Source organism: Aphelocoma coerulescens, chromosome 1A, assembly GCF_041296385.1.
Source record: "Aphelocoma coerulescens isolate FSJ_1873_10779 chromosome 1A, UR_Acoe_1.0, whole genome shotgun sequence".
Taxonomy (NCBI): domain Eukaryota; kingdom Metazoa; phylum Chordata; class Aves; order Passeriformes; family Corvidae; genus Aphelocoma; species Aphelocoma coerulescens.
The window spans coordinates 8,217,860-8,243,469 of NC_091014.1; the positions used below are offsets into that span (position 1 = coordinate 8,217,860).

The 25,610-nt window shown below is 46.1% G+C and overlaps 1 protein-coding gene across 1 annotated transcript in view; it reads left to right on the plus strand.

Annotated features, from left to right (window-relative positions):
* Window positions 1-1,250: 1,250 nt before the first annotated feature.
* Window positions 1,251-25,610, plus strand: part of ELAPOR2 (endosome-lysosome associated apoptosis and autophagy regulator family member 2) — a 100,037-nt gene continuing 75,677 nt past the window's right edge. Inside the window, exon 1 of the mRNA XM_069035385.1 lies at window positions 1,251-1,450. Coding sequence (XP_068891486.1) covers window positions 1,322-1,450 — 129 coding nt within the window. The 5' untranslated portion in view covers window positions 1,251-1,321. The remainder of the gene's footprint in view (window positions 1,451-25,610) is intronic.

Here is a 25,610-nt window from a genome sequence, read left to right on the forward strand (position 1 = left end):
CCATTTTTATATTAGCATACAGTCACAGCAATGACACCAACCAGGATGGACAGAAGGTTGCATGATGCGAAGATCTGACTCTGCCCTTATACCCTGCATCTCTTTTCATGAAGTGAATAAAAGCTGAGTCAAACCTGAATCATGGTGAGCAGGAACTGCAGTAAAATTACAAAAAAAAGTCACTTCATGAACTGAAAGAAAAGGGGGAAAAAAAAAGGGCTATGTATTGGAGTCTGAAAAGGTGGATCGATAGGGACGGGAACATCTTGTGCTAGCCATGAGAAGCTCTGTGCTGGGGTTTGCTAGTTAGATAAGAGGAGGCAGAAAGGACGACCCAGGAGGGAGCAGGAAAGTAGTGAGCAGGGTTGGCAGAGATGCCAGGGAGGCAGAGGACAATCAGTGCCTGAGGCAGTCACACACTTCATTAGGAATGAGTAGTTGGACATTGCTGGGGAACAGGAGACAAAATTCGGGCTGAAAGACAACCACCGAGGGAGAAATGTGCATAATTCTGGGGATAAGAATAATTTGGGTCAGGCCCCGAACAAGCTGCTGTCGCATCTCATGGAGCAGGTCGCTGCTGTGCTCTGGCCAGGAGCTCAGCGGTCCAGCGCACATCTTGCCTGGTGGGATCCCGCCTTGAGAGGGGACACGGGCATCCTTAGCGTCCGAGGAGCGGAGAGATGGGTGCAAGCACTCCGCGCCGCCTGGCGCTGCCATGACACAGGGATGGTGCGGGGGTGACAGGAGTCAGGCGGGAGACGGCGGGGGATACGGGCCAGCATCCCACGGCAGGGCTGGGGAAGGGGGGATTCCATCCCACAGCGCCGCCCCCATCCCGGAGCCCATCGGGGCCAGACGTTCCAGGCCGGGGGTGCTGCCGGGCTCCCCAGCAGGGCCCGGGCTGCCGGCGGTGCCTGCGGGATTCGGGCCCCGCTACCGCCCCCGCCGCGGAGGTTTCGGGCTGGTGAGATGCAGCCGGAGGATGCTCCGCGCTCCCTTCGCCCCGCCGGGGCTGGACCAGCCTCGGCAGCGTGCGCCTGCGCCGCCAGCCTTCCTCCCCCTCCCGCTCCTCCTCCTCCCCCCGCTGCCGGCCCCTCCTCCCGGCTCTGGCGGTGCCGGCTGCCGGGGCGGGCGGCCGGCGGGGCCGCTGTGTCCGACAGCCCCGGGGTTATGCCCGGCTGCAGGCGGGGCGCAGGGCCAGGGGCAGCCCGCGGCCGGGGCTCCGAGGTGTCCGGCAGGAGCAGGGGGCGGTGATCCCCACCAGCACCCCCGCCCCGGGAAGGGGTGCGCGGGCGCTCCGAGGCGGGGGAGGAGGAGGATGATGCTGCTGAGGATGCTGAGGATGCGGCGGGCCGGAGCGGAGCGGGGGTACCCGGGCAGCGCCTGGGTGTGCTGCTGGCTGCTGGGCTGGCAGGCGGCCGCCCTGCAGCTGCCGCCCTGCGAAGAGGTGAGATTTTCCTCCTCCTCTTGGGGTTTTCCCCATCCCGAAGGGCGGGTGGGGGATATTGCACTGGCTCGGGAGGAGGGTGGCATCCCAGCAAGGGGGTGTTGCTGGTTGTTGCTGGCTCCCCCAGAGCTGTCCGTGGGATGATAGAGGGGTCAGACCCACGGGGAGGACCCTCCGCTGCCGTGCGGGCCGAGCCCCCCCGCATCACGGGTAGAGCGGCTCCCTTGGCTGTCGGTCGCGAACCGCACTCCCCACTCCCCTTGCCCGTGGTGATCGCTGCTCCCTTCGGTGCATGGAAATAGTAGAGTCCCCCTCCAAACGAAGGGGGCTCGGCCGGCCTCGCTGTTTTTCGAAATACTGTGTTAAATCAGCGCAAAGGTGGCGAATAAGGGAGGGGTGGTGTGTCAAGCTGTCCCGCCTCCCGGTGTCAGCTCGGTGTGTCCGGGGCTGAGCCGTGAGTGTAACAGGGGGAGAGAAACTTTCTGGCTTTCTACTGCTGTTAAGAACCCGAACCTGGAGACACTCGGTGTGTTCGGAGCAGGGACGCCCCGCACGGCTCTGCGGGATGCGGGGCTGAGGCGGCTGCACAGGGATGTGGAGCCCCGGGTGGCCCCTGAGATTTTCCGGGGAAGGGAGCTGGGTTTCATGAAGCTCTTTTCCGGGGTTTCCAGCCTCACTCCTACATGCAGGGAAATCCTCTCTGCTGCTGTTAAAGAGCAAGTGGGTCTTTCATGTGTTTTAAACCTGCTGTAGAGGTGAGGAGGCTGGGTACCACTTTCCCAGACAGGTCTAGGTGGTCGGGGCTCTGCTCAGGCAAGCAGAAACCTGTAAGTGAGTTAACAGCGGTCTGTCCCCTTCCTTCTAACCCCCTCCTATTCGAGGAATGCTCTGGGACCAGAGCTTCCCCACTTCACGTCCCGCAGTTCCACCGTTTAGCAAGAACTAATTTGTACATTCTCAGAGTGGGTTGGGGGTGGGTGACTGCAGCCAGGTGGGAACACTTGGCTGGCAAAGGGTCCTGATCCATGCTTGGAGGCTGTTGCAGTGTGGCACCTCCTCGGCTGGGGGTACAGAAGACTATGTCTCCTTCCTTTGGGCATTTCGGACCCGGGGAATATTCCCTCTTTGCCTATGAAATTTACTTGTTGTCTTCAAGTAGCAGAGCTCAGTGCTAGTCTAGCATGGGAAATCTTGCAGTAGGGAGAGGTGATGTCTAGCAAACCAGTGTCTGTTTTGGGCATGTTTCTCCTAAATGTTAATCATTCTCAGGGCATGTTTTTCCTAAATGTTAGTCATTCTCAGAGAGAGGGATTTATGCAGCCACCTGCTTTAAATTACCTATCTCCCTTTTCAGCTAGTGAAGGGAAACAGGTACTTTTAGGTCTGTTCTCATCCTAAAGTCTTCACTTCCAAAAAATGAACCTCTGCAGATGGTTAAATGTGAGAGCTGAACCAGTGCAGTGGTACCAAAAGTGTAGAGCTGGTATTTTGAGTATCTTGTGTTGGGCTTTAGGTGTGCAAATTCTCTCCGGAGCCCTACTCCCATACCCCTTTGGACCTGGACCTCTGTGCTTTTGCTTTTTTTTTCAGAGAGGCTAACAATGTTGTTTTACTTGACTTGAATACTCTTTAAAACAGAGACAGCCCTCACTCACATGGTTAAAAAGCTGTGTGTTACTTGTGCTGGAGCGTGTGCGGCCATGAAAGTGTGTCCCAGAAAATGTAGTTACAAACATGTCTGGATAGAGACAGAGGGGAAAAAAATGGAGCTTACGAAGAACCAGGGTAGCAAATGAACTGCTTTACAAAAGGGAAAAACAGAAGTTAATAGTTTTGTCTCAAAACTTTGCCATTTGCCCCAGTTCAGCCCAGTTTGAGTGGCCTGGGTGTATTGCCATTAAAATCACATCAGCTCCCAATGAGATTGATTTGGGCAGACTCAGATGGGGATGAAGTTGTGCCATAAGAAAGCACAGCCTGTCAGAGGGTATTGCAGTCCTCTAAAGACTTGGTAAACATCCTTTGTTTTATACCCAAAAGGTCTGAGAAGGACAAGGCTTAATGTACTGGCAGGTAGTTAATTTTCAATCTTCAGGGGATCTTTTTTCAGCAGCACTTCCCCCCCTCCTTCCTTGACAACTTGTTTTTCTGTTCCCTTGCTTACAAGAAATACAGATATCTGCTGGTTTGTGAGATTTCTGTGCTGGCACAACATTTGGAGCAGTGGGATCTCTGGCTGTGCCTGAGGCTCCTTGGTGCTCTGATTACATAGATAGTAAAATAATAATGTACAGGAATGTCACTTTCCAGAAACCTTTTTGTCACTGACTTAGCTTGTCAGGGACTGTAGTAGTTCAGCACACTGGATTTAGGAGGGGTGTGTTTGTGCTGCAAACCAAAGGTACAAGCAGCTTGAATGAATGTTCCTGTGAGTTTTTGGAGTAAATCAATACAGCCATAAGCTGTGTTCAGTCCAGGCTGTGATGATCATTCACATTGTGATCTCTCCCTGAGGTCTCCAATGCCAGCAGCAAATTTAAAGGTGGTGTGTGCATCTCCAAGAGATGGAGGCAGGCTCAGCTTGGATGGCTGGGGTACCTCTGGGGCACAGAACCTGGGGAGACCCATTACTGTACCCTATGCCTCTGGTGACTTGGCAACTCAAATTAGGACAGTAGTACAAGAATAAGTGCTTGGTGAATTCTTTCTGCTGTGCCAGTGATGATCAGGGTACTCATGCAAATGTTTCATGTGTTGCATAAATTATGACTTTGAGTGGAATTGATGACACCCATGCTTTTCACTGCCATTAAATACACATTAAGCTGTTATGTTGGAAATAATGAGATATTCATGCCAGTCCCCTTGCTGCTGCAGGGACAATTGTTGTTACATGTTATGTTCCAGTGTTTGGTGCTTTTTCTAAACTTTTCAACTGAATGTGTCTTCTTCAGCTTCCCCTCAGAGATTCACCCAAATCTGAGCAGATTTTGCCTTTAGGACATTTGATACTCAACCTAAATGGATCTTTTCTTAATTTCATCTTTCCTCTGTGTTGAATGACAAAAAAATCCCTAAACCCACTGAGTGACTCTTCTCTTAATTCTCATTCAGCCAAATTGCTTTCTAAGAGAGATACAGAGTATCCTGCTGGCAAAGATGTTTTCTTTCATACTCCTGTTCGACTCTCAGTTGTTATGCAGATTGAGAGCAAACACATGCCTTTGACATTGATAATAAATGTGATTCTGATACATTGCACGGTTTACCTGCTGTTTCAGTAGACAGGTAAATTAAAGGGTAATGCTAAATGCTTTCTTTAAGGGAATGTATTTTTGCACTAGTCTGCTAGAATGCTTATGGAAAAGACAAAAAAAAAAAAAGAAATGTTCTTGGAAAATGAAAGAGTCTTGTAAAATCACTTGCAAGGCAAAGGCAAAAAAGTCTTAAGAAAAAAGGGGAAGCATGAACTTGAACTTTGGTCAAGTATGGTGGATTTGGTGTGTTGAAATAGCACCCATTTTCATGATGAGAAAAGGTTAAAAAATTGAATATGTCTAAGCTAAGTGTGAAGTTTTTAAAGTGTATTAGTATGTTAAATCAGGATATTAGGTACTGAGCTAAGCAGCCTGGGAAGCAAGGTGAAATTCTGTCTTTCTATGTAAAGGATGGAGAGGAGATGTGTCAGTCTTGGAAAGATGTTACATAAGCCTGCACGCCTGTCACCACGTACACATGGCAGGAGTAACAGGGATGTCTGTTGGCAGGAATCTGAATATCTGAAACACTCTTGTGTTGTCAGTGAACTGTACCTGCTTGGGAAGAGGTTTGGAGTCATTGCAGAAAGCTCTGTAGAGGCAACCCATGTACTGACGGTGAAGCAATTTGGGTGGGTGATTAAAAGAAAAAAGAATAAAACCTGTCAGAGTGGTTTTGTGCCCTATCATTAGTACTCAGGAGCCGTGAACGCTGTGTTTGTTCTACAGCTGGTTAATGAGCGCACAGTGATCACAGCAAAGGGTGGGGCTTCGTCGGTAAGGAGGGAGTAACTTGACAAAGGAAGAGAAAGAAGAACATGCATTAATGCGTGGGGTAGAGAAAATTAATGAGACGCAAATCTATAGGATAAAGTAGGAATAAAAAGGATCTTTGTGCACGTGAAAGGCTAAATGTTTTTACTGTTAAAAGCTAATACTATTTTTTTTTTTTTAATGTAACTGTAAACAACCTCTGGGACTATTTGATCTCCGAGATTCATTTAGTCTCTGTTGGCCTTAAAATCTCTGGCGGGATTAGGTCATTTACGAAGGAATTCTCCTTCTTGGTTGGTTTCCTTGCTGTCCCTTATTGGTACCCTTGTCCTTTTCTCTGAAGCATCTGCATTTGCTATTTTGGCAAGAGAGCAGGTGGTATCTCCACCAGCTGCTGGGATGATCCAATGTTATATTCCCTAATTTCTAGCCACCTTGAAAGATATTAGACACTTAACCTATGAACAATTCATAGTCAGCAGAAGAGGCTGTGGAAAGATTCCTATGCAGACCGTTTTATTTCTTTCACCTCTTGCTACACAGAGTTGTGTCTTTGTGGGGGAAAGAGAAATGTACAGCTTCCATTTTCCGTGGTGATGAAGGGTCATAAAGATGATGAAAGAGGAGCAAAAAACAGGCTACAAAACCACTGACAATAAAGTTGATGGAGTGGAAACATGAGCACAAAAGGTGAGGAGACAGATGCTAAAACACAGGTACCACAGCCGAAAGCACATGGCAGAGCAAGGTGGGGGGAGCACAGGAGAGACTGGTGAGGTGTCAGAAATGAAAACCTGAGAAGGAAGACAGATACTGGCATAAAAACTGGATAGTGAGCCATGGTTGTAATGATTCAAGAATAAGAGAATTAGTCATAGTGGAAAGTGCTGTAACAGACCATAAACTCAAAAGAGTAGTAGCCATTAAACCAACACAAGATTGCATTTCTCCCATCATCAAACATCCCTAGATCATTCAGGGTGACATTTATCATTTATGAAGGAGGCCATGATTTTATTTTCTCTTTTTCTTCATAGGTTGAGGTTGAGTGAGAATGGGAGCTGTGCTGGGGTTCCTGACACATCCATGCATTACAGAGTCAGGACTACCAGCCAGCCAGGGGCCAGGATGGCCTTTTGCAGGGATTTGGGTTGTCAGCTGCCTTCCCTGGGCCACGTTGTCCTTTTGCAGGGATTTGGGTTGTCAGCTGCCTTCCCTGGGCCATGTTGTCCTCCAGGTGTTGGTTGGGAAAGCTTTGGCAGTACTGTGTGTTGCTTTATGCCAGATGATGACCTGGGTCAGAAATGCTGGAATCACTTGAAGGGAACCTTTTCTGCAAGCCTGACCCTGTGCTCAGCGAAGATGTTGGCAGAGCTCCCACCGACTGCAATGACTGTGGGGCAGAGCCAGGGGCTCTCACACCTGCAGGGCTCAGGCTGTGGGCAGCTGGGAGATGCCATCACTGCAGGCTTCGCTGTGTCATATGGTAGGTTGCTGTCAACACCTGCTGAAGGAAGTGGTAAGCACCAACTAAGTAGAAAAAAAAAAATCAGAGAAGAACAGATAAAGGTTGGTAAAAAGAAAGGTAGCTTTGAATGCCTTATACTTGAGATAGGAAAGAAATATTGTTTGGCAACAGGTCCCAAATGTCTCCCAGATGGTGCCAAGATTTTTCTAGAGGCTGCTACTATGGAGGTCCCATGTTGTTATCCAGCACGGCCATATCTCCCCTAACCCTTACACCTACCTGGAAAAGAGTGTCCCGCTCACTACCCCTTGGTAACACCTTAGGTCTTACCCTGGACCTGAAAATATGTTTAGATTTTGAATGCTGGTAGTGGGAACATTTTGGTTTTCAGTCTTTTGAAAACAAAAACCGCTGGTTTTGAGGCGAGAAATAGATAAACACGCCTTTTTGTTTTTATTTTAACAACCATCTTTTAAAGCAAGCAAGCAAACAAACCCCTTTCAATTACAAAACATTATCTAAATCTCATAATGACCTTGTTTCACAAGCATTGTGATACCCTCTGATAAAGAGTGCCAGACAATAATCGCTGTGCACTTGGGACATGGGCTCACAGCTGATTTAAGATGATCTAGGACGACATGTGCAGCTGAGCCGCTGGCTCTGCTGCTGGTGCTGATGATCCTGTCACTGTGCTGAGTCAGAACTAATGCTGATTTGGCTGAAAACTCACCTGCCCAAAGGAAAAAAAAAAAATTAAAAAGCCAAAAGAAAAGGGTGAGGGTTTAGCTGGGAGAATGGCAGAGATTACTCAGTCATTGTTTAGTTTCTGGGGGAATAGAAGTGGTACAGGAGGCTTTGGGACCCCCCCCATGGGCACAAGTCTGGTCTTTTATTTCTAGAACAATAAATTTTGGTGGGATAGAGCTAGCCTGGATTTACATTGAGATAATGCCAAGGGGATTGTATTTCCTGATGTAGGAAGAAGAAAACCAGAGCTGTGTGTTAAAGGTGTGAAAGAATTGCATTGTTGCTCTCTGTTGTGCTTTGACTTAAGAGATGCAAGTGCTGTCCCTGTGAGGAAAGGTATTTGCTGGCTGCAAGACGTGTTTTCAATGAAAAAAATAATAATTCCAGATGATGGTGTATTCCCAACTAGAAAATTCCTTTGACATTGAGTTTTTACTGCTACAAAGAGAAGACAAATCACTCATCCCATTGATATGTGATTAACCTCTCTTACCTCGTAGTGTTTTGTGGTCAAGAAATACAACACACAACAGAGGTGATTTGTGGTGATACTTGAAGACTATTGGAAAATACCTACAAAAAGTGATAGGAACTGTGTTATTTGGTGGTGAAAATGCTGGGTAGCTTAAATTTCATTTGGTTAGGTTTTGTTCCACCTTAGAGGTACAAATATTTTCCAGGGATAATCCACAGGAAAGTGGCTCAGGGTGTTTGGGATTGGTTAAAAGACTATGCTCTCTGCCAAGAACAGGAACATCAGGAGAAGATGTTGCTGTAAACAAGGTGAGCCAGTCCATGAGTGTGGGCAGATCCCTGTCCCTCTTATAGTTAGTAGGGTAGACTGAGTCAAAAGAGCTATATTCTATATGATAATTACCGATGTGGGTTACTAGTGCTAATCTTATAATCCAATTTGATGAAAAACCCCTGCTTTGGGGAGAGGGTGAACTTTCCCTCTGAGGTTGGAACTGACCTGAACATGCTTAGAGGTGTTTTTGATGTAATGAATATGGTCAGAAAATTGAATTGCATTTGATAACCAAGCCAGAGGGAGGAGCGATGGAGATGCCATTAACATAATTGCTGCTGGCTTGTTAAAATACAGTACACGTTTGATAGTAGAGAAATCAGTGTCTAAATTGATTGTACTGTCACAGAAAACTTAAGTGCCCAAGGTGGTGACTGCTAGCAGCCAACTGAAGGGTAAAGGTGATTTAGACCTGAGCTGTTGACTCCTAAAGTGTTCATTTCCCACAGTGTTTCCTGTGGTGTGTGAAATCCTTCTGGTTTTGTGCTTGCTCTCTGAAGTTTCTTAAAGGAAGATCTTCACACAGGCTGGTCGTGTTTTATACACACAAGGGGTGGTGCTGTGCCTTTTGAGAGATGTAGAGCAGAAATGGATGACTGCTGATTTTCCCCAGCCTTTTATATCCATGGCTCCCTCCTGCTGGCAGGTCAACAGTGCTGATCAAATGCTGCTTGTTTCTGGTAAGCTGCTTTTTATCTCCAGCTCTGTGGTTCCCTGAAGCAAATGAAGAAAAGAAAGATTTCCCAAGACAGTTCTTTTCTTCTCTCTTTTGTTTGTTCTTATTTAATCCAATTTTTTGAAAATTCAGACTTCTCTTGAAAGGAAAGAACAAGGGGCCCTAACCAGACTTCTTTACAGCAGGATTCATGCTTGCCTGGAGGGACTAGGAGCTGATGTTCATCTCAGGGATGCTGGGGGAAGGCTGCATGATAGAATTGGAGTGGGAAATGATTCAGCTTATCATGCTGCACCTTTGTCACAAGCATCTGCCCTGCAGACCTGCTGATGAGCAGCTTGTCTTGCTTTGTGATGAATGTCAAGTGTCCTGATCAGTAGGAGAGTGGCTCTCCCCTAGAGCTGCTCAAGCAACAGCTGAACCCAGGCCAACTCTCTCCGCTTCCAGAAGATCTGACAGGGTGACTGTCAATTAATGCCTGGTTTTGATGCTGAATATAGGATACACTAGGGCTCTGAATTCTCCTTTTTTAGCTGGAAGCCCACTGTTCTCTGTGTTAGCCTCTGCACAGCGAGAGGCAGTGGATCCAGAAGCGTTGCTCTATCCTGCACCAAAGGAACACATTCTGTTAGAGTCAAGCCATCCTCTTAGGGATGCACCAACCAGGTATTACAAATAGTTCAAGACTGAGCCCTGAACTGCTACTGAAATAGCTGTGATCAATGATCACACTCCCATTCACCCCAGCTAAGAGGAGACATAATGCCAAGAACAATCAATTCCTGTATCTTTCTGTTTTCCAGTATTTTTAATGGTACTGAAAGCTAACCCTACTTAAATGTTTGCTGGCTCCTCTGAAAAGTCATTGCTTTGCAGTTCCAGCTTTTAAATTAAAACAACCCCAGACAAACCAGCTGGTTTGCTGCATTGCCCATTGTGATACTGACCTGCAAATCTCTTGAACTGCTTTGCTAAACAAGGGAAAAAGATTTCCTTAAAGCCTCATGATGTGGTCACGCAGGAATCACAGCTTTCATTGAAAAATGTGGGAGAAAAGAGAAGTTAAGTTGGCTCCTCAGTATTGAAGAGATGAAAATGTCAGCTTTGAAAATCTGTAGAGTTAAATGAAGTGGAGCTAAATTGCATAGTGTTTTAAGGTCCCGTGGCACTTAAATAGGTTATATGAATGTGATGGGGTGGAAGCAATGATGCCTGACTCAAGGTTTTGGGAGGCTTTATGTGACTGTTACTGAAAGTACAATTTGATTAACAAACTTTGACATCATTTAAATTTAGCATTCACACTGTAGATAGTCTGATGGAAAGACTCAGTAGCGCCTCACTGGGCACCACACATACTAGAAATAAAAATAAATTATTGGGGCGATGACCTGCTCTCATAGGTGGTCTCTGGCCTGCTAAACAGGACAGACCCAAAGAGCTCTGGTCCCTGAGCTGTCAGTGTGCTCCCTGGCATGGATTTGCCCATGGCAGCTGGCACAGCATGGGACACTGCAGTAGAAGCTCTGCATGAACTCCACAGGAATCCTGCAGTTAGGCAGTAAAGATGAGTGGAGGCAGTTTTGTCATGGGATGATGATAACTGGGTACATGTTATATGTTAGGAAGGCATGTAGCACACTCATAGTTCTTCAGGACAGCAGAAAACCATTGTGAAGAGACCTTGCTCCAGTGATCCATGTATAGTCCAAGCATGATGGTGTGGAAGTAACATGAGGCAGAACCAGCATTTCATACCTTAAAAAGAACTTACCTTGCTTTTAATTGTACAAGTTAGGCACCTAGCTTGATCTAAGCGTCTAGCTGTCAAGACAGAGACAATCACCACTCAAGATTAATTTTTACCATCCTCAAAGCGATTTTTCTGCTGAATGTGCACATTTTCTTCCACTGTCTACAGAGCTTTTTCCAGGTAAATGCTCTGCTTTTAGTTACCTAAAGTAAAATAAGGACCCATCAGTGCAATCAGTCTCCACTGTGAGTTACATTAGCTGTTACACAAGCTACAAGGTCACTTTGCAGCACTCTGTAAGCTGCAGGGTTGAGGGTGTTTTGATAAGGCTGGGACATCACAGTGTTGCAGCGAGGTCTCTGCAGTGACCTAATTACACCGAAGAAGGGATCTAAATCTTTGCCTCTGAACTGCTGAATTAGAAGGGAAACGCAGCAAGAGCACAGTCTTGGTCCTTAGTTCTAGAGAGCTGTTTGTGAGCCAACAGTTTTTATTGCTTTGCCTTGTAGCAGCTTCCTACCAAAGGTGTATTATCACACAGCAGAGTCCCTATCCAGGAAATAATTAACATCAGGCTCATGTCAGGGTAAATTTCTCTATTGTATATGCAGCATCTATCTATCTATCTATCTATCTATCTATCTATCTATCTATCTATCTATCTATCTATCTATGTTTGTCTGTCTATCTCTCTCTCTCTAGACAGACACATTTAAGCTTGCCTGTTATGATCAGCTTGTTATTTGTCAAATGGGCTAGACCTTGTGTCTGTATTTAATCTCCCACTGCAAAAAGGCAGCTGCATGATTTTTTATGGCTTCCCATGTGTGTGGTTACAGGCTGGCTGCATTGCCCAGGCAGGTAAACCAGCTATGAATGCATTTCTTTCTTTGTGTCCTAGACTGGGTCATATCTCGCGGGCACAATCAGTAGCAAGGCACAGCTGAGGAACTGTGCCTGAGCAAAGCCCTGATCTCTCCCTCCTGCCTTTCCCCCAGTCCATGGGCTGATGAGTCACTGCTGATGGATTTGACTGATGCAGCCCTTGTGATAACACATTACCCTGCCCCTGGAAAAGGCTTTAATGGGGCTATGGACAAAGCTCTGCCTACTGCTGTCACGCCAAGCTCGTCCTTCACCAGGTCTGGGTTGGATGCAAGAGGGAATTTTGCAGCTCCAGGCACTCTTTAGTTGCTAGAAATGCTGACAAATAACAAATTTGACTTTGTAGCTGCCTAGGAAGCTTCCTTAGCCCTATGGGTAAATCTGGACTTCAGAAGAGTTGTGTATTGAGCAGGGCTTGGCTAGACCCTGCTACCAGAGATCATTTTAACTGGAGTTAGCAGCACAGACACAGAAAAGAGTCCAGAAGCTGAGTGTAGCTGATGGCCAAGTTAAATCTAAGATGTGTTTTCTCCACCGTTTACTTAGCTCAGGCTGCCTTGGGCTGCTAGTTTCTCCTTGGTTTTATTTATTAGTTACTCTTGCAGTGAAAATGGACTCTGTGGGCTTGGAGACAGCCCAGGAGAGCAATACTGGATGAGGCTTGCTCATAAGTGTACAGTGTTACATATTTTTCTTGTCAGGCTGTGATTTAAGATATTGCTTTGCTCAATGAACTGGGTTATTTCACATAAGGCAGTTAAGTGCTCACAAAGGGCTGGTTCTATCCTGGGACAAGTAGTTGCAACTCAGGCAGAAGTTCCCAAGCTAAACCTCCCAAACATGATGTCCCTCTAGCGACACAGGTGTCATCAGTCTCTTTTTTTGTCCTTTTTCTTTTTTTCCCCCTCAAAATGGAATATTTGTAAAAACATAAAGCATTTCCAAAATTGAGTATTGACAAAGATTCAGCTAAAAATTATTAAGAAAAAAGGTCTTATTTGCTATGGGTAGTGTTTTTTGTTTTGTTCTTTTTTCCTGTTTGAAAATACTCAGCCATCTGGTCAGCAAACAAATAAAATGCTGAATGATATTGGCAGCAAAACATCCACTGAAAAACAGTGAATGGGAGAAGCAAACAGTTCACAGTCTTTCTGTAGTCTGGTGGGTTTTGGTTTTGCAATATTTTTTTCCACAGAGAAGACTCCTGAGTAAAATTTGTATTTGTGAAATGCAGAACCTGGTAACAATCTTCGTATAAGTAAATGCAGCTTTGGCAAAGCCTAAAGTCAATAAAGTTATTTTTATTTTTACTTCCCCACAAGGATTAACTATGTTTGGCAAAAGAAGCACACCTTTTCTTCATTTTCAAAATGCTTAATTTTTTAGTATTGCATATAAATGCAATACTATATATTAGTGTAATATAATATTGTAAGTAAAATTGTATATAAGTGTAACAAAGGCCTGGCTATAAACATGTTTTCTGTCAGTGTGACCACTTTGGTTAAAATGATATGAGTTCAAGTTCTAGTGCAAATCACTTGTTTTGACACAAAACTGACCAATACATGTAGCTCTTATCCCTCTTCTTTTGGGAACTATTTATATTGGGGTAACATTCCCTTCCACACTGAAGGTTTATTTCACTGATTCACTCTCTGGCTGTACCTAAAATTCAGCCCCTGAGGAAGTCAAAGCCTGAAGGGGAAAAGCTGAGCCCAGAAGTGAGCCAGACTCATCCATCCCCATGGAGAGACTGAGGAGCACACCAGGAGCACCAGACATGGGTCGCTAGTGACGAGGGAATGAGGGATGGCTTTGTCACATCCTGCCCTGTGCAAGCCAAATACCTCATGGGTGTTTTTCACATAGCAACATCTCTCAAGAGAAAGGGAAATGTGGAGCAAATGCATTTGGTAGGAAATTGTAGAGGAGGTGACAGGGCAGAAAAATGATACAAGATCAGACAAGCGAGCATCACCCAGACTCCCCTCTAATAACAGTGTTGTTCCTTTTCTAATATTTTTCTGGTGCCTGCTATGAAAAATTCTTACACCTAATGGAAAGTGATAACCAACAGCAGAGGGACAGGAGTGGAAGCTTTGCAAAATGCTCATGCATGTGCCTGCTTTTAAGCACATGAATAATTCCTCTGAAGTTTGAAAATGAATGCTTTATTTAAGATGAAGGTGATGTTAAATACTATCCTGGATTAAAGTCAGAGAATTCTGTTTATCACAGAGTCAATGCTCTGACATAACTGAGATATATTATTGAATTTAAACCTTTTGCTTCCAGTAAGTTGAGGATTTTTCTTTAGGTGCAGTGTTGAAAAAAAACGTATTGATTGGTGTTAAGAATATTTAAATCTTAAGTCAGTTTGGTGTTCATTTCATGCTCTTTTGTGGATTTTCATAGAAATATCTCTTTTTTTCTGTATACGTTTTGCAGACTTTTTAACACTAACTGATGATGTCCTCTTATATGCTTTTTAAAATGGAATTTGTGTGGCAGATTGGACAGGATGACACTGTGGGACTGCTACTGGAGGGGAAATGCAATGAAATGGGCCAAGTTGATTCCTCAGATGATTAAATCTGGCCATAGTTCAGGTCCTCACAGGATTAAAGTTGGCAACTTGTAGAATATTATTACCTTTATCCTCCTCTACATGAACCCCCTGGGAGCCCTGTGAGGATGAGACAATTTGGCAGTAGGGAACTGAATCCTTGAGGACGCATTTTCCCTATGGACACTGTAACTGTAGAAGTTAAACCTGGTTCAGAGCAGTGGCTCAGTAAGGAAGTGGCAGTACAGAAGGAGATGCACAAGCTCTTGGATGTACTTGCACATGCCCAGAAATGTTTATGTTGAGCTAAATTGTTCATTCAGACTGGAGGAGCCTTGTAGATAAATATGCTGTAGTATTTGCCTTAACATTTGCTCCATCTGGCTCATTTTTCTTAAGTACATGGATATAATTTCCCCACTGAAGTTAGCAGCTTAGGTCCTCATCTGAGGTAAATTATTTTGTCCTACTCAGCTGTTTTATATCTGATGTAGTTCTAATTTGTGGATTCTACACATCTCAGGAGCATCCAAAGTGAGAGTTTGCCCGTGTCCTTTATTTTCAGATTATAAAAAAGGACCCAAATTTATCACCTTGTCTTGCACCTGGTAAAGAAAGGTCATGACAAGGCATGAAAAGGAGTGAGTTCATTTGGCTGGTACTTCAGGAAGGGCTGATATTTGGCACAGTGTTGGTGTTCAGAAGGAGAACAAGGAGCAGAAATAAAAAGGAAAAAATTGTCTTGGGAGATGGAAAACTCAGTGCCCAAGGGAAACCTGGTGAAAGCTTATACATCTGTTGAGTGGAGGCTGCCTGGGTCTGCTTGCTCTCCTTGAAGCAGTTGGCTCATCTGCTTGCTTTCCATCTCATGCCTGGGATCTCCTGATCACTGAGTCATAAAATGGTTTGGGTTGTAAGGGACCTTAAAGATCATCAGGTTCCAACTCTCTGCCATGAGCAGGGATGCCCTTCATTAGGCCAGGGTCCTCAAGGCCCCCTCTCAACCTGGCCTTGATGGCCTTGAATCCTTCACAAACTAGAGGTCAGCAATTTTTGCAGCAGCTTAATTAGAGCCACTTGGGATGCTGCAGGTACCTTAGGAAATTGCCTTCTTGGGATTTGCTTCTGAGCTATTAAATAGTGATACCCTGAACCCTTTCTGGGCAGATTGCCTTCTGAATAGGCAACAGTCAGCGACATCCATACTCAAAAAAACCAGAAGCTTCTCTTTTCATTTATGAGTCTTAAGCCCTGAATAGCTGGGAATAAAACATCAAGGTTGAAAAGGAGGAGGAATGAATAAAATCCAGCATATTAAAAGTTATAATTAGAACTGTGATCATCTCTGATACTGTCAGGCCTGTTCGACTGTAATAACTGAGTAGCTCTGAATAAAAAGCTTCACCATATTGGTAGTGAAACATGAATCCTGTTCTAGGAGAACATTTTGGCTGATTGCACAGTGCCAGGGTGTGTGGATCTGAGATACAGCATGTGGGTGGCTTTTCTGGTGTCCATATGCACGCAGCGTTTGCATACGGCGTGCTGTATACTTGGTGTTTGTGAATAACAGGCACTAATATTTACTTTCCTGAAGAGAAAAGCTGGTTTTATGTGTATGGAAGTGACCTTGTGCAAACAGTTCTCTGCCAGCCTGTCTGGATGCTGCTCTGTTCGTGTGGCAGGAGCAGGGAGGGGCACCCATCCAGCTGGGGACTGTCCATCTGTCCGGCACCGGGGCACTCAGCCCATGCCAGAGCACTTTGGGGAACACCACTGGTGCCTTGTGGAGTCAGTGTGTCATTGGCCCCTCTGCAGGGCACTTGTTTGCTTTGTGCTCTGACTGGGAATACCAAATGACAAAACATGAGGATTTAGTGAGCTTTCTCCTTTATGGTTTTGTAGGTAGAAATTTATGACAGTGAGGGAAGGAAAATACTATAAAATCAAGTGTGAAGCACTGCACCTCTTTTTGCCTTTCTTTTATTGCTATAAAAGAGTGTATAAGGGATAGATTTCCAGTAGTTAACAAAGCAACCATTTAAGCCATGCATAGGATACCTAAATATTGAGAGTTAAAAAGCTGTTGCCCATTAATGCTACTTTGATGGGCCTTCATGAGATTGTGAATATCGACATTGAACCTGACATTTTTTCCTTAAGCCTAACATTTCTGTTAATGCATGATCTTTCAATCTAGTTGACTTCAATAACTGCAGATTTAAGCCCTGGGAACCTACTTCAGCAAGGTGTTTAAGGGATTGGTCTTTGGGGGTTGCAGTCAAGATGTACCCTCTACCGCTGAGACCCTGTTGTCCACCACAAACCTGCACTTGCAGTGACCTGAAAACCTCTTGTCACCTACAAGAAGAAGTGAAAAAAAGGTTATTTTGAAATGCTCCTGTTGTGTATTGAAATAGGGATTCCTGCTTTGGAAGACAGAACCTTAGGAAAATCATTGAAAAGCCTGGACCTCCTGAAAATACTGATTCTTGCTGTGTGAAAGCAAAGGGATACAAGGCAGTGGGGTGAATATCTGTAGGATTGTGTAAAATCACTGCATATAGTGAAAGTATCACTGATGAAGTTTAGCCACGTAGAAAGTTGTGTGCATTTATTAAACTGAAAATATGATTATGTGTGCATTTAAATGTATGTAATAAAAAGAAAATAAAACCCACAAAAAACAACCCATGATGTATAAATTTTAAATGGTAAGATTTTCATGTTATGAATATTAAAGAGTGTCATGCATAGATTGGTGGTAATAAAAGTCATTCTCAGTTTGACAAACTACATTTATTTGGCTGTAAAAATCTGAGGAAAATGACAAAAACTCATAGAAAGCTCATTGCAGTTAATGGAAAAATACTCACTTTGTGGAACTGGATTAAACCTGTCCAGATATTACTGCTGGGTGACTAAAAGACTAGATGACTCAATAACATTAGAACAAGGAAGATAAACATATGTATAAACATCCTTTATCATCATGTTCTTTACTTCAATTTTCTCTTTAACCTGTTTTTTTTTTCAGAAAATTTAGGAGCTCACTGAAAAATTATGATTTTCCAATCAGCCTTGTCTAAAATCTTTTTGAGAAGCAATAGAGATTTGCAGATGAATTTGTTAGGTTTAAAGACTGAAGGGTTAAAAACCCTGTAACCCAAATCCTGATGGCAGAAAAGGAATCACTGGGATTTTCACTTTGGTTTTGGAGTTAACTCCAGCCTCTGTACATGACACTGAAGAACTCCCTGAGAAGAAAGGCTGGTCAAGTGGGATGAAACCTCAGTGTTTATGAGGTAATTGTGAAGCAAGATTTCAAAGGAGTATTTGAAAGGGTCAACCCCCTCTGTCTGTTCAGAAAGTAATGGTCAAGTTTTCTGTTAAATAAACCCCCAGTGTGACTTCACATGTGCAAAAGCATGTTGGGTGGTTTTTATTTTAAAGAGTTGGGCTTCTCTCAGTGTGTGAAATGGAGTGGAATTCATCTCCCTTAGTGGTGCTTCTCCAGTGGGCAGCATTGCCACCTTTCTGTACCAGTCCACTCTCCACGTGTGCTTGTTGACCACAAAAGGATTTAGTATTTCCTTTCCTGCTGCAGGGACTTTCACTGACACACTCCTAGGGGAGAAAATGGAGAAGTGAGAGGAACTTAGTCACAGTGAATTCATCTTCATAGAGGTTAATTTTCAAGAGGGAAGGCTCTGAACTATCCGTTGGTCTCTTTTGATATTTGTAGAGCTTTGTGAGCATGAAGGGCTGTGAGTGCTCGGTGTTAAAGTTCACAGAGACCACAGATGACACGTCGCTACCCTGCAGAAAGCCAATGTGCCTCTGACAGGTCTACTACCAGTGAGGTCTGACTGTGGCTTATTGTGTTTGACATCTTTTTACAAAGGGTAAAGTGTTTTAAAGAATTTTGTGGAAGAACTGTGAGAAAATGATTGCAGCAATTTCTTTTCTCCACACCAAAGACAATGCTGGTGTTAAAGTAGCTGACCTCCTCCAAAGCAGCTGTTATTTAAGGGCAGAAATGGTAAAATCTGGCCTTATAATCACGTCCAGAGTGGTATTTAGACTGCAAAACCCTTTGAGAAAGGCCCTCTCAATGCAAAAGAACAAGACCCTGGGTGGTTTAAGTATTATAACTGGATGAGAGTATATCAGAAAAACATAGGGTTGCTGCTGAGAATCCTGAAAGGCAAATTGACACATGGGCTAGTAAAACAGTTGTTCTTTCCAATCCCTGGAAAGAACAACTGCTAAATATGTGATGAAACACATGACAGGAGAACTGGGTAATGTACATGGTGTCCTGGCAGGAGCAGGGTTTGTAGAGAAGGAGGAGGTGGGGATGGGTGGTGGGAACGGCTCCCTCATCCTGGAGACTGGCTGGCTGGACACTGCTGTTTTTTGCCCCCAAATTATATAAATCTATATTACAAACTTAACTATATTCTATATTATATAGTCTCATAACTAGGCAGCTTCTTATGTTTTCCTGCTCCTAAAGTTCTCTGTGTTAATCCAGTAAATGCTGCTGGATTACAAGGCACTGGTTATCACAGGAAGGGTCACGACAAGCTTGAGGCTTCAAGCTGCAGCTGTACTGGCTGGAAGGGGCATCTCCCCACCACCCTGGGTGCTGTGCCATGGTTTTTGCCTGTCCAGAGATGTATTGTGCCCCAGGCCTCATCATCACCTCTGAGCCACGAAGGAAAAGTTTTGTGCCAATACCCGTCAGTCCCTGAGGTTTGGGCAGCCCCATCACTGCATGACAGTGGTTAAGGAAAGCATGTGAGGCTTTGTGTGCTTGGGGGCTACTGAAAAACCTCACTTGAATGGGAAGATCATAGAATTATAGAATGGTTTGTATTGGAAGGGACCTTATCCAGTCCCAACTTCCATCTTTCACTATCCCAGGTTGCTCCAAGCCCCATTCAACCTGCCCTTGAACACTTCCAGTGAAGGAACACCCACAGCTCCTCTGGGCAACCTGTTCCAGTATCTCACCACCCTCACAGTAAAGAATTCCTTCCTAATATCTAATTTAAACCTGCCCTCTTTCAGTTAAAACCATTGCCCCCTCATCCTGTGCCCTTGTGAAAAGCCCCTCTCCACCTCACTTGTAGATCCCCTTTAGGTAGTGGAAGGTGTTGGAAGGTCTCTTCAGACTATTTTCTTGGCATATTTACCATTGTGCTAGTTTGAAAACAAACCAGTGAGAGGCACCAAGTCAGAATAACAATTTAATGGAAATTAAAGTAAAGGAAAAGAAAGTAAAAGAAAATACTGACAGAGTCAAGATACAACCTGAGTCCCTATTAGGCAGGGTAGTGGTAGCAGTCTGGTGGAATGGTGGCTGCAATCCTCTGAAGTGGTGATCCTGTAGTAGAAGGGGTCTGCTCTTCCTCAGAAAATCCAGCGGTGGCTGTGTAGCTCCTGTCCTCTGGAAATCCAGTGGAGTCCCTTTGATGCTCAGAGTCCCAGTTATATCCATGATGGGATGCTTGGTTCCTCCCTCTGGGTGGAGCATCTCACAATGGGGTAATGAGTCATGAGGCCAGGTGTTGATTAGGCTCGTTAACAGAAGATAGTCCGGAGGGAGTTATCTCTGAGTCATGCAGCAGGACAATGATGGGCCATTAACAGAAAGATAGTCTGGGGGGAGGAGGCAAGGAAGACACTGCCCCACCTGATTTCAACAGCTCATGAGGATGGTAATAGAATACACCTCAACCCAGGACATTATCCACCCCTTATTCTATTACCATCTACATCATCCCAAATCAATACCTTCTTAAACTCTAGACACACATACATATATATATATATACAATGAAACCCTACACACCGTTCTCACCTAAGATTAGGTCTCCCTGTGGTACACAACGGGTTTCCCCATCTTTTTGCATTACCCACCAAGTGCAACCAGGTCCTTGAGCAAAGACAATCCCACGGATGGGTTTGCCTTTGCCTGAGGTGGGATTAATCCAAACAGTCTTTCCTAAAATACCTCTCAGGTGTACCACAGGGACTCCATCTCCATCCACTGTGTGTAAGGGTTCAGACTCGGCAGGACCAGCTCGATTGATGGACCCTCGGGTATTGACCATCCAGGTAGCCTTCGCTAAGTTCACTTCCCAATTTTTGAAGGTCCCCCCACCAAGTGCCTTTAGGGTGGTTTTAAGTAGTCCATTGCAGCGTTCAACTTTTCCGGCAGCTGGTGCATGATAAGGAATATGATATATCCATTCGATACCGTGTTCTCTGGCCCAGGTGTTGATGAGGCTGTTCTTAAAATGAGTCCCGTTGTCTGACTCGATCCTGTCCGGGGTGCCATGTCTCCACAGGACTTGCTTTTCCAGGCCCAAGATGGTGTTCCGGGCTGTAGCATGAGGCACAGGGTAGGTCTCCAGCCATCCAGTGGTTGCTTCAACCATGGTCAACACGTAGCGCTTGCCTTGGCGAGTTTGGGGAAGGGTGATGTAATCAACTTGCCAGGCTTCCCCATACCTGTACTTTGACCATCGTCCACCATACCACAGAGGCTTCACCCGCTTGGCCTGTTTGATTGCAGCACAGGTCTCACAACTGTGGATGACCTGTGAAATGCTGTCCATGGTAAGGTCCACCCCTCGGTCACGGGCCCATTGGTATGTTGCATCTCTCCCCTGATGACCAGAGGCATCATGGGCCCAACGAGCTAGGAATAATTCTCCCTTGTGCTGCCAGTCCAGATCCACCTGTGATACTTTCACCTTGGCAGCTCGGTCCACCTGCTCGTTGTTGCGATGTTCTTCATTAGCCCGACTCTTGGGTACGTGTGCATCCACGTGTCGAACCTTCACGGCCAGCTTCTCTACTCGGGCAGCGATGTCCTGCCAAATCTCAGCGGCCCAGATGGGTTTCCCTCTGCGCTGCCAGTTGGCTTTTCTCCAGCGAACCAGCCATCCCCACAGAGCATTAGCTACCATCCACGAGTCGGTGTAGAGATAGAGCCTCGGCCACTTCTCTCGTTCAGCAATATCCAAAGCCAGCTGGACGGCTTTAAGCTCTGCAACCTGACTCGATCCACCTTGTCCCTCGGTAGCTTGTGCAACTTGCCGTGTGGGGCTCCATACTGCAGCTTTCCACTTCCTGTTAGTGCCTACAATTCGGCAGGAACCATCAGTGAAGAGGGCATAACGTCTTTCAGTCTCCGGTAGCTCATTATATGGTGGGGCTTCCTCAGCACGAGTCACTTGCTCTTCCTCTTCTTCAGAAGATAATCCAAACGTCTCACCTTCAGGCCAGTTTGTTATAATTTCCAGAATCCCAGGGCGATTCGGGTTTCCAATACGGGCACGCTGTGTGATGAGAGCAATCCATTTGCTCCATGTGGTGTCAGTGGCGTGATGCGTGGAAGGAACCTTTCCCTTGAACATCCACCCCAGCACTGGTAGTCGGGGTGCCAGGAGGAGTTGTGCCTCTGTGCCGATTACCTCCGAGGCAGCTTGGACTCCTTCATAGGCGGCCAAGATTTCCTTCTCTGTGGGAGTGTAGTTAGCTTCAGATCCTCTGTAGCTTCGGCTCCAGAATCCCAGTGGTCGGCCACGAGTCTCACCAGGCACCTTCTGCCAGAGGCTCCAGGACAGACCATGGCTCCCGGCTGCAGAGTAGAGCACATTCTTCACCTCTGGTCCTGTCCTGACTGGGCCAAGGGCTACCGCATGAGCAATTTCCTGTTTGATCTGGGCGAAGGCTTGCTGCTGTTCGGGGCCCCAGTGGAAATCGTTCTTCTTGCGGGTAACCAGGTAGAGAGGGCTCACGATCTGGCTGTACTCAGGAATGTGCATTCTCCAAAAACCTATGGCGCCTAGGAAAGCTTGTGTTTCCTTCTTGCTGGTCGGTGGAGACATCGCAGTGATCTTGTTGACGACCTCGGTGGGAATCTGACGTCGTCCATCTTGCCACTTTACTCCCAGGAACTGGATCTCTTGGGCAGGTCCCTTGACTTTGCTCCTTTTGATGGCAAAGCCAGCTTCCAGGAGAATCTGGATGATTTTCTCTCCTTTCTCAAATACTTCCTTTGCTGTGTTTCCCAACACGATGATGTCGTCGATGTATTGCAGATGTTCTGGGGCCTCACCCTTTTCCAGTGCAGTCTGGATCAGTCCATGGCAAATGGTGGGACTGTGCTTCCACCCCTGGGGCAGTCGGTTCCAGGTGTATTGCACACCCCTCCAAGTGAAAGCAAACTGGGGCCTGCATTCTGCTGCCAAAGGAATGGAGAAGAAGGCATTGGCAATGTCAATAGTGGAGTACCACTTCGCTGCTTTGGACTCCAGCTCGTACTGAAGTTCCAACATATCCGGCACAGCAGCACTCAACGGTGGTGTGACTTCATTCAGGCCACGGTAATCCACCGTCAGTCTCCATTCTCCGTTGGACTTACGCACTGGCCATATAGGGCTGTTGAAAGGTGAATGGGCCTTGCTGACCACCCCTTGGCTCTCCAGTTTACGAATCATCTCATGGACGGGAACCACAGAGTCTCTGTCGGTGCGGTATTGCCGACGGTGTACTGTTGCTGAGGCAATTGGTACCTGTTGTTCTTCAACTCTTAGCAGTCCCACGGCAGATGGGTCATCTGAGAGGCCAGGCAATGTACTCAGTTGTCTGATATCTTCTGTCTCCACAGCAGCTATCCCAAAAGCCCAACGATGTCCTTTTGGGTCCTTGAAATATCCATTTCTGAGATAGTCTATGCCGAGAATGCACGGGGCCTCCGGGCCAGTCACGATGGGGTGTTTCTGCCACTCGTTCCCAGTTAAACTCACTTCAGCTTCCAGTACAGTCAGCTGCTGGGATCCTCCTGTCACCCCACAAATGGAAATGGGTTCTGCCCCCACATACCTTGATGGCATCAGAGTACATTGAGCACCTGTGTCAACCAAAGCCGTGTATTTTTGTGGGTCAGCTGTGCCAGGCCATCGGACCCACACAGTCCAAAAGACCCGATTATCCCTTTCCTCTACCTGGCTAGAGGCAGGGCCCCTCTATTCCTGGTTCTGGTGCATGTTGCTCCCTTCCGGTGAATATGTTCCTGAGGTCCCTTCAAGAGGATCAGTCATACTATCATTCTGGTATCGTCTGGAGTTCTGTGTGTGAGAGACCGGAGCAATGTTGACTCTAGATGCGCTTCTTGTGGTAGTTGTCCCTCTTTTTAGTTCACGTACCCTGGCTGCTAAGGAGGAGGTGGGTTTTCCATGCCACTTACTCATGTCTTCTCCATGTTCCTGAAGGAAAAACCAGAGATTACCTCGTGGGGTGTATCCTCTCTCCCTGGTTGGGGGACGCCGGCTCCTAATGGCAGAGACTCTTGTTGGTTCTGGCGAGATCTGGTAAATCTCTTCCTTAAGTTCCTTTTTCAATTTCTGATGGCCTTCTTCAATCAAACTCCGGACTTGCTCAGCTGAAAGACTTGTTTCCACGGATGAGACATGGGTGCGAAACGGGGCTGTGACGGTGTCCTCGTAAATCCTCAGTTTGTTCACCAAGACGCCCACCCTGTCCTCGCCTTCCCTCCATTGCAGCGTTGCCAGGTAACGGGAGTATATCTCTGGTCCAAGGCGTGCGAACCTTAACCACATCTGTGACGTGCACTGGACACCATCTGGGCTCTTAGGAAATCTCTCGTCTTCTGAGAAAATGATCTCCAGCACAGCCAATTCCCTCAGGCACCGGATACCTTGTTCCATTGTGCTCCATTTCCCTTGGTGCACCTGGAGGTCTTCTTTACAAAGGTACCTGTCCCTGACACTTGTAAGCAGTCGCCGCCAGAGGCTGAGAGTTTCTTGGGTTCTCCCGATCCCCTGGTCAATGACCACATCCCGGGACAGAGATCCCAGCTGCCTGGCCTCACTTCCGTCCAGAATGGTGTCATTGGCTGCAGCATCCCAAATGCAGAGCAGCCAGGTCAGGATGGACTCGTTTGTCTGGCGTGTGAACTCCCTCCGCAGGTCACGCAGCTCACCCAGGGATAGTGACCGAGTGATGATCTCTGGCTCTGCCTCTTCTGCTGGATGTGAAGGTCCTGCTGCATCCTCATCAGTCACTATGCGGACTGACTTGCTTTTTGATTTCTTCTTCTGCACGGGGGCAACTGCAATCGGTTTGGGCTGTTCTGGTTCAGTGGTGGCTTGCATGGGGACGCTGACAGTGCTTTTGGTTCCTTTCTCCTCTGAGTCAGTCTGCGTAGTCATGGACGCTGTTGTTTTGTATTTGGTCCCTTCCTCCTCTGCGATAGTCTGTGTAGAGATGGACGCTGTTGCTTTGCATTTGGTTTCTTTCTCCTCTGTGTCAGTCTGCGTAGAGATGGACGCTGTTGCTTTGCATTTGGTTTCTTTCTCCTCTGCGACAGTCTGCGTAGAGATGGATGCGGTTGCTTTGCTTTTGCTTCCTTTCTCCTTTGTGACAGTCTGCGTAGAGATGGATGCGGTTGCTTTGCTTTTGCTTCCTTTCTCCTTTGTGACAGTCTGCGTAGAGATGGATGCGGTTGCTTTGCTTTTGCTTCCTTTCTCCTTTGTGACAGTCTGCGTAGAGATGGGTGCGGTTGCTTTGCTTTTGGTTCCTTTCTGTGTGGCAGTCTGTGTAGACATGGTATTTGCTGCTTTGCTCCTTTTTACCTCCTCCTCAAGCAGACGTTGCACCACACTAAGTAGCGTTCTGTTTCTAAGCATGGTGTACACAATGCAGGCCATGGAGAAAAAAGAGAATAGAACTGACAAGAAGATTATACCATCCTTAACATCCAGAGGGAACTCAATATTTTCAAAAACTGCTGTGCCTGGCCTGAAAGGCTGGAAGAAACCACTCTCTACTCCTCCCACCAGGGGCTGGGTGCGATTGTTGAAGAGATCCCAGACAGAGGAGCCGAGACTAGGAAAGCCAAACAAAACTGAGTGTATATTCCGAATGGTATTCATTGCCTCGCAGGTTATTATGCTATAGACATAATAAACCAATAAAGCAATTCTCATACCAGTCCCTGGTTTTAACAGGAGTAACACAACAGGCAGATAGTTCCCCATGTGAGGAAAAATATAGAGAGCAAGATACAGAACCCATGCAGACAAGCTGAGCACCATGGTGAATAGGTTTCTGTTAATACAAGATTGTAATTCTGACTTCCTCTCAGAGCAGGCCCCACGTTGGGCGCCAAATTATGTG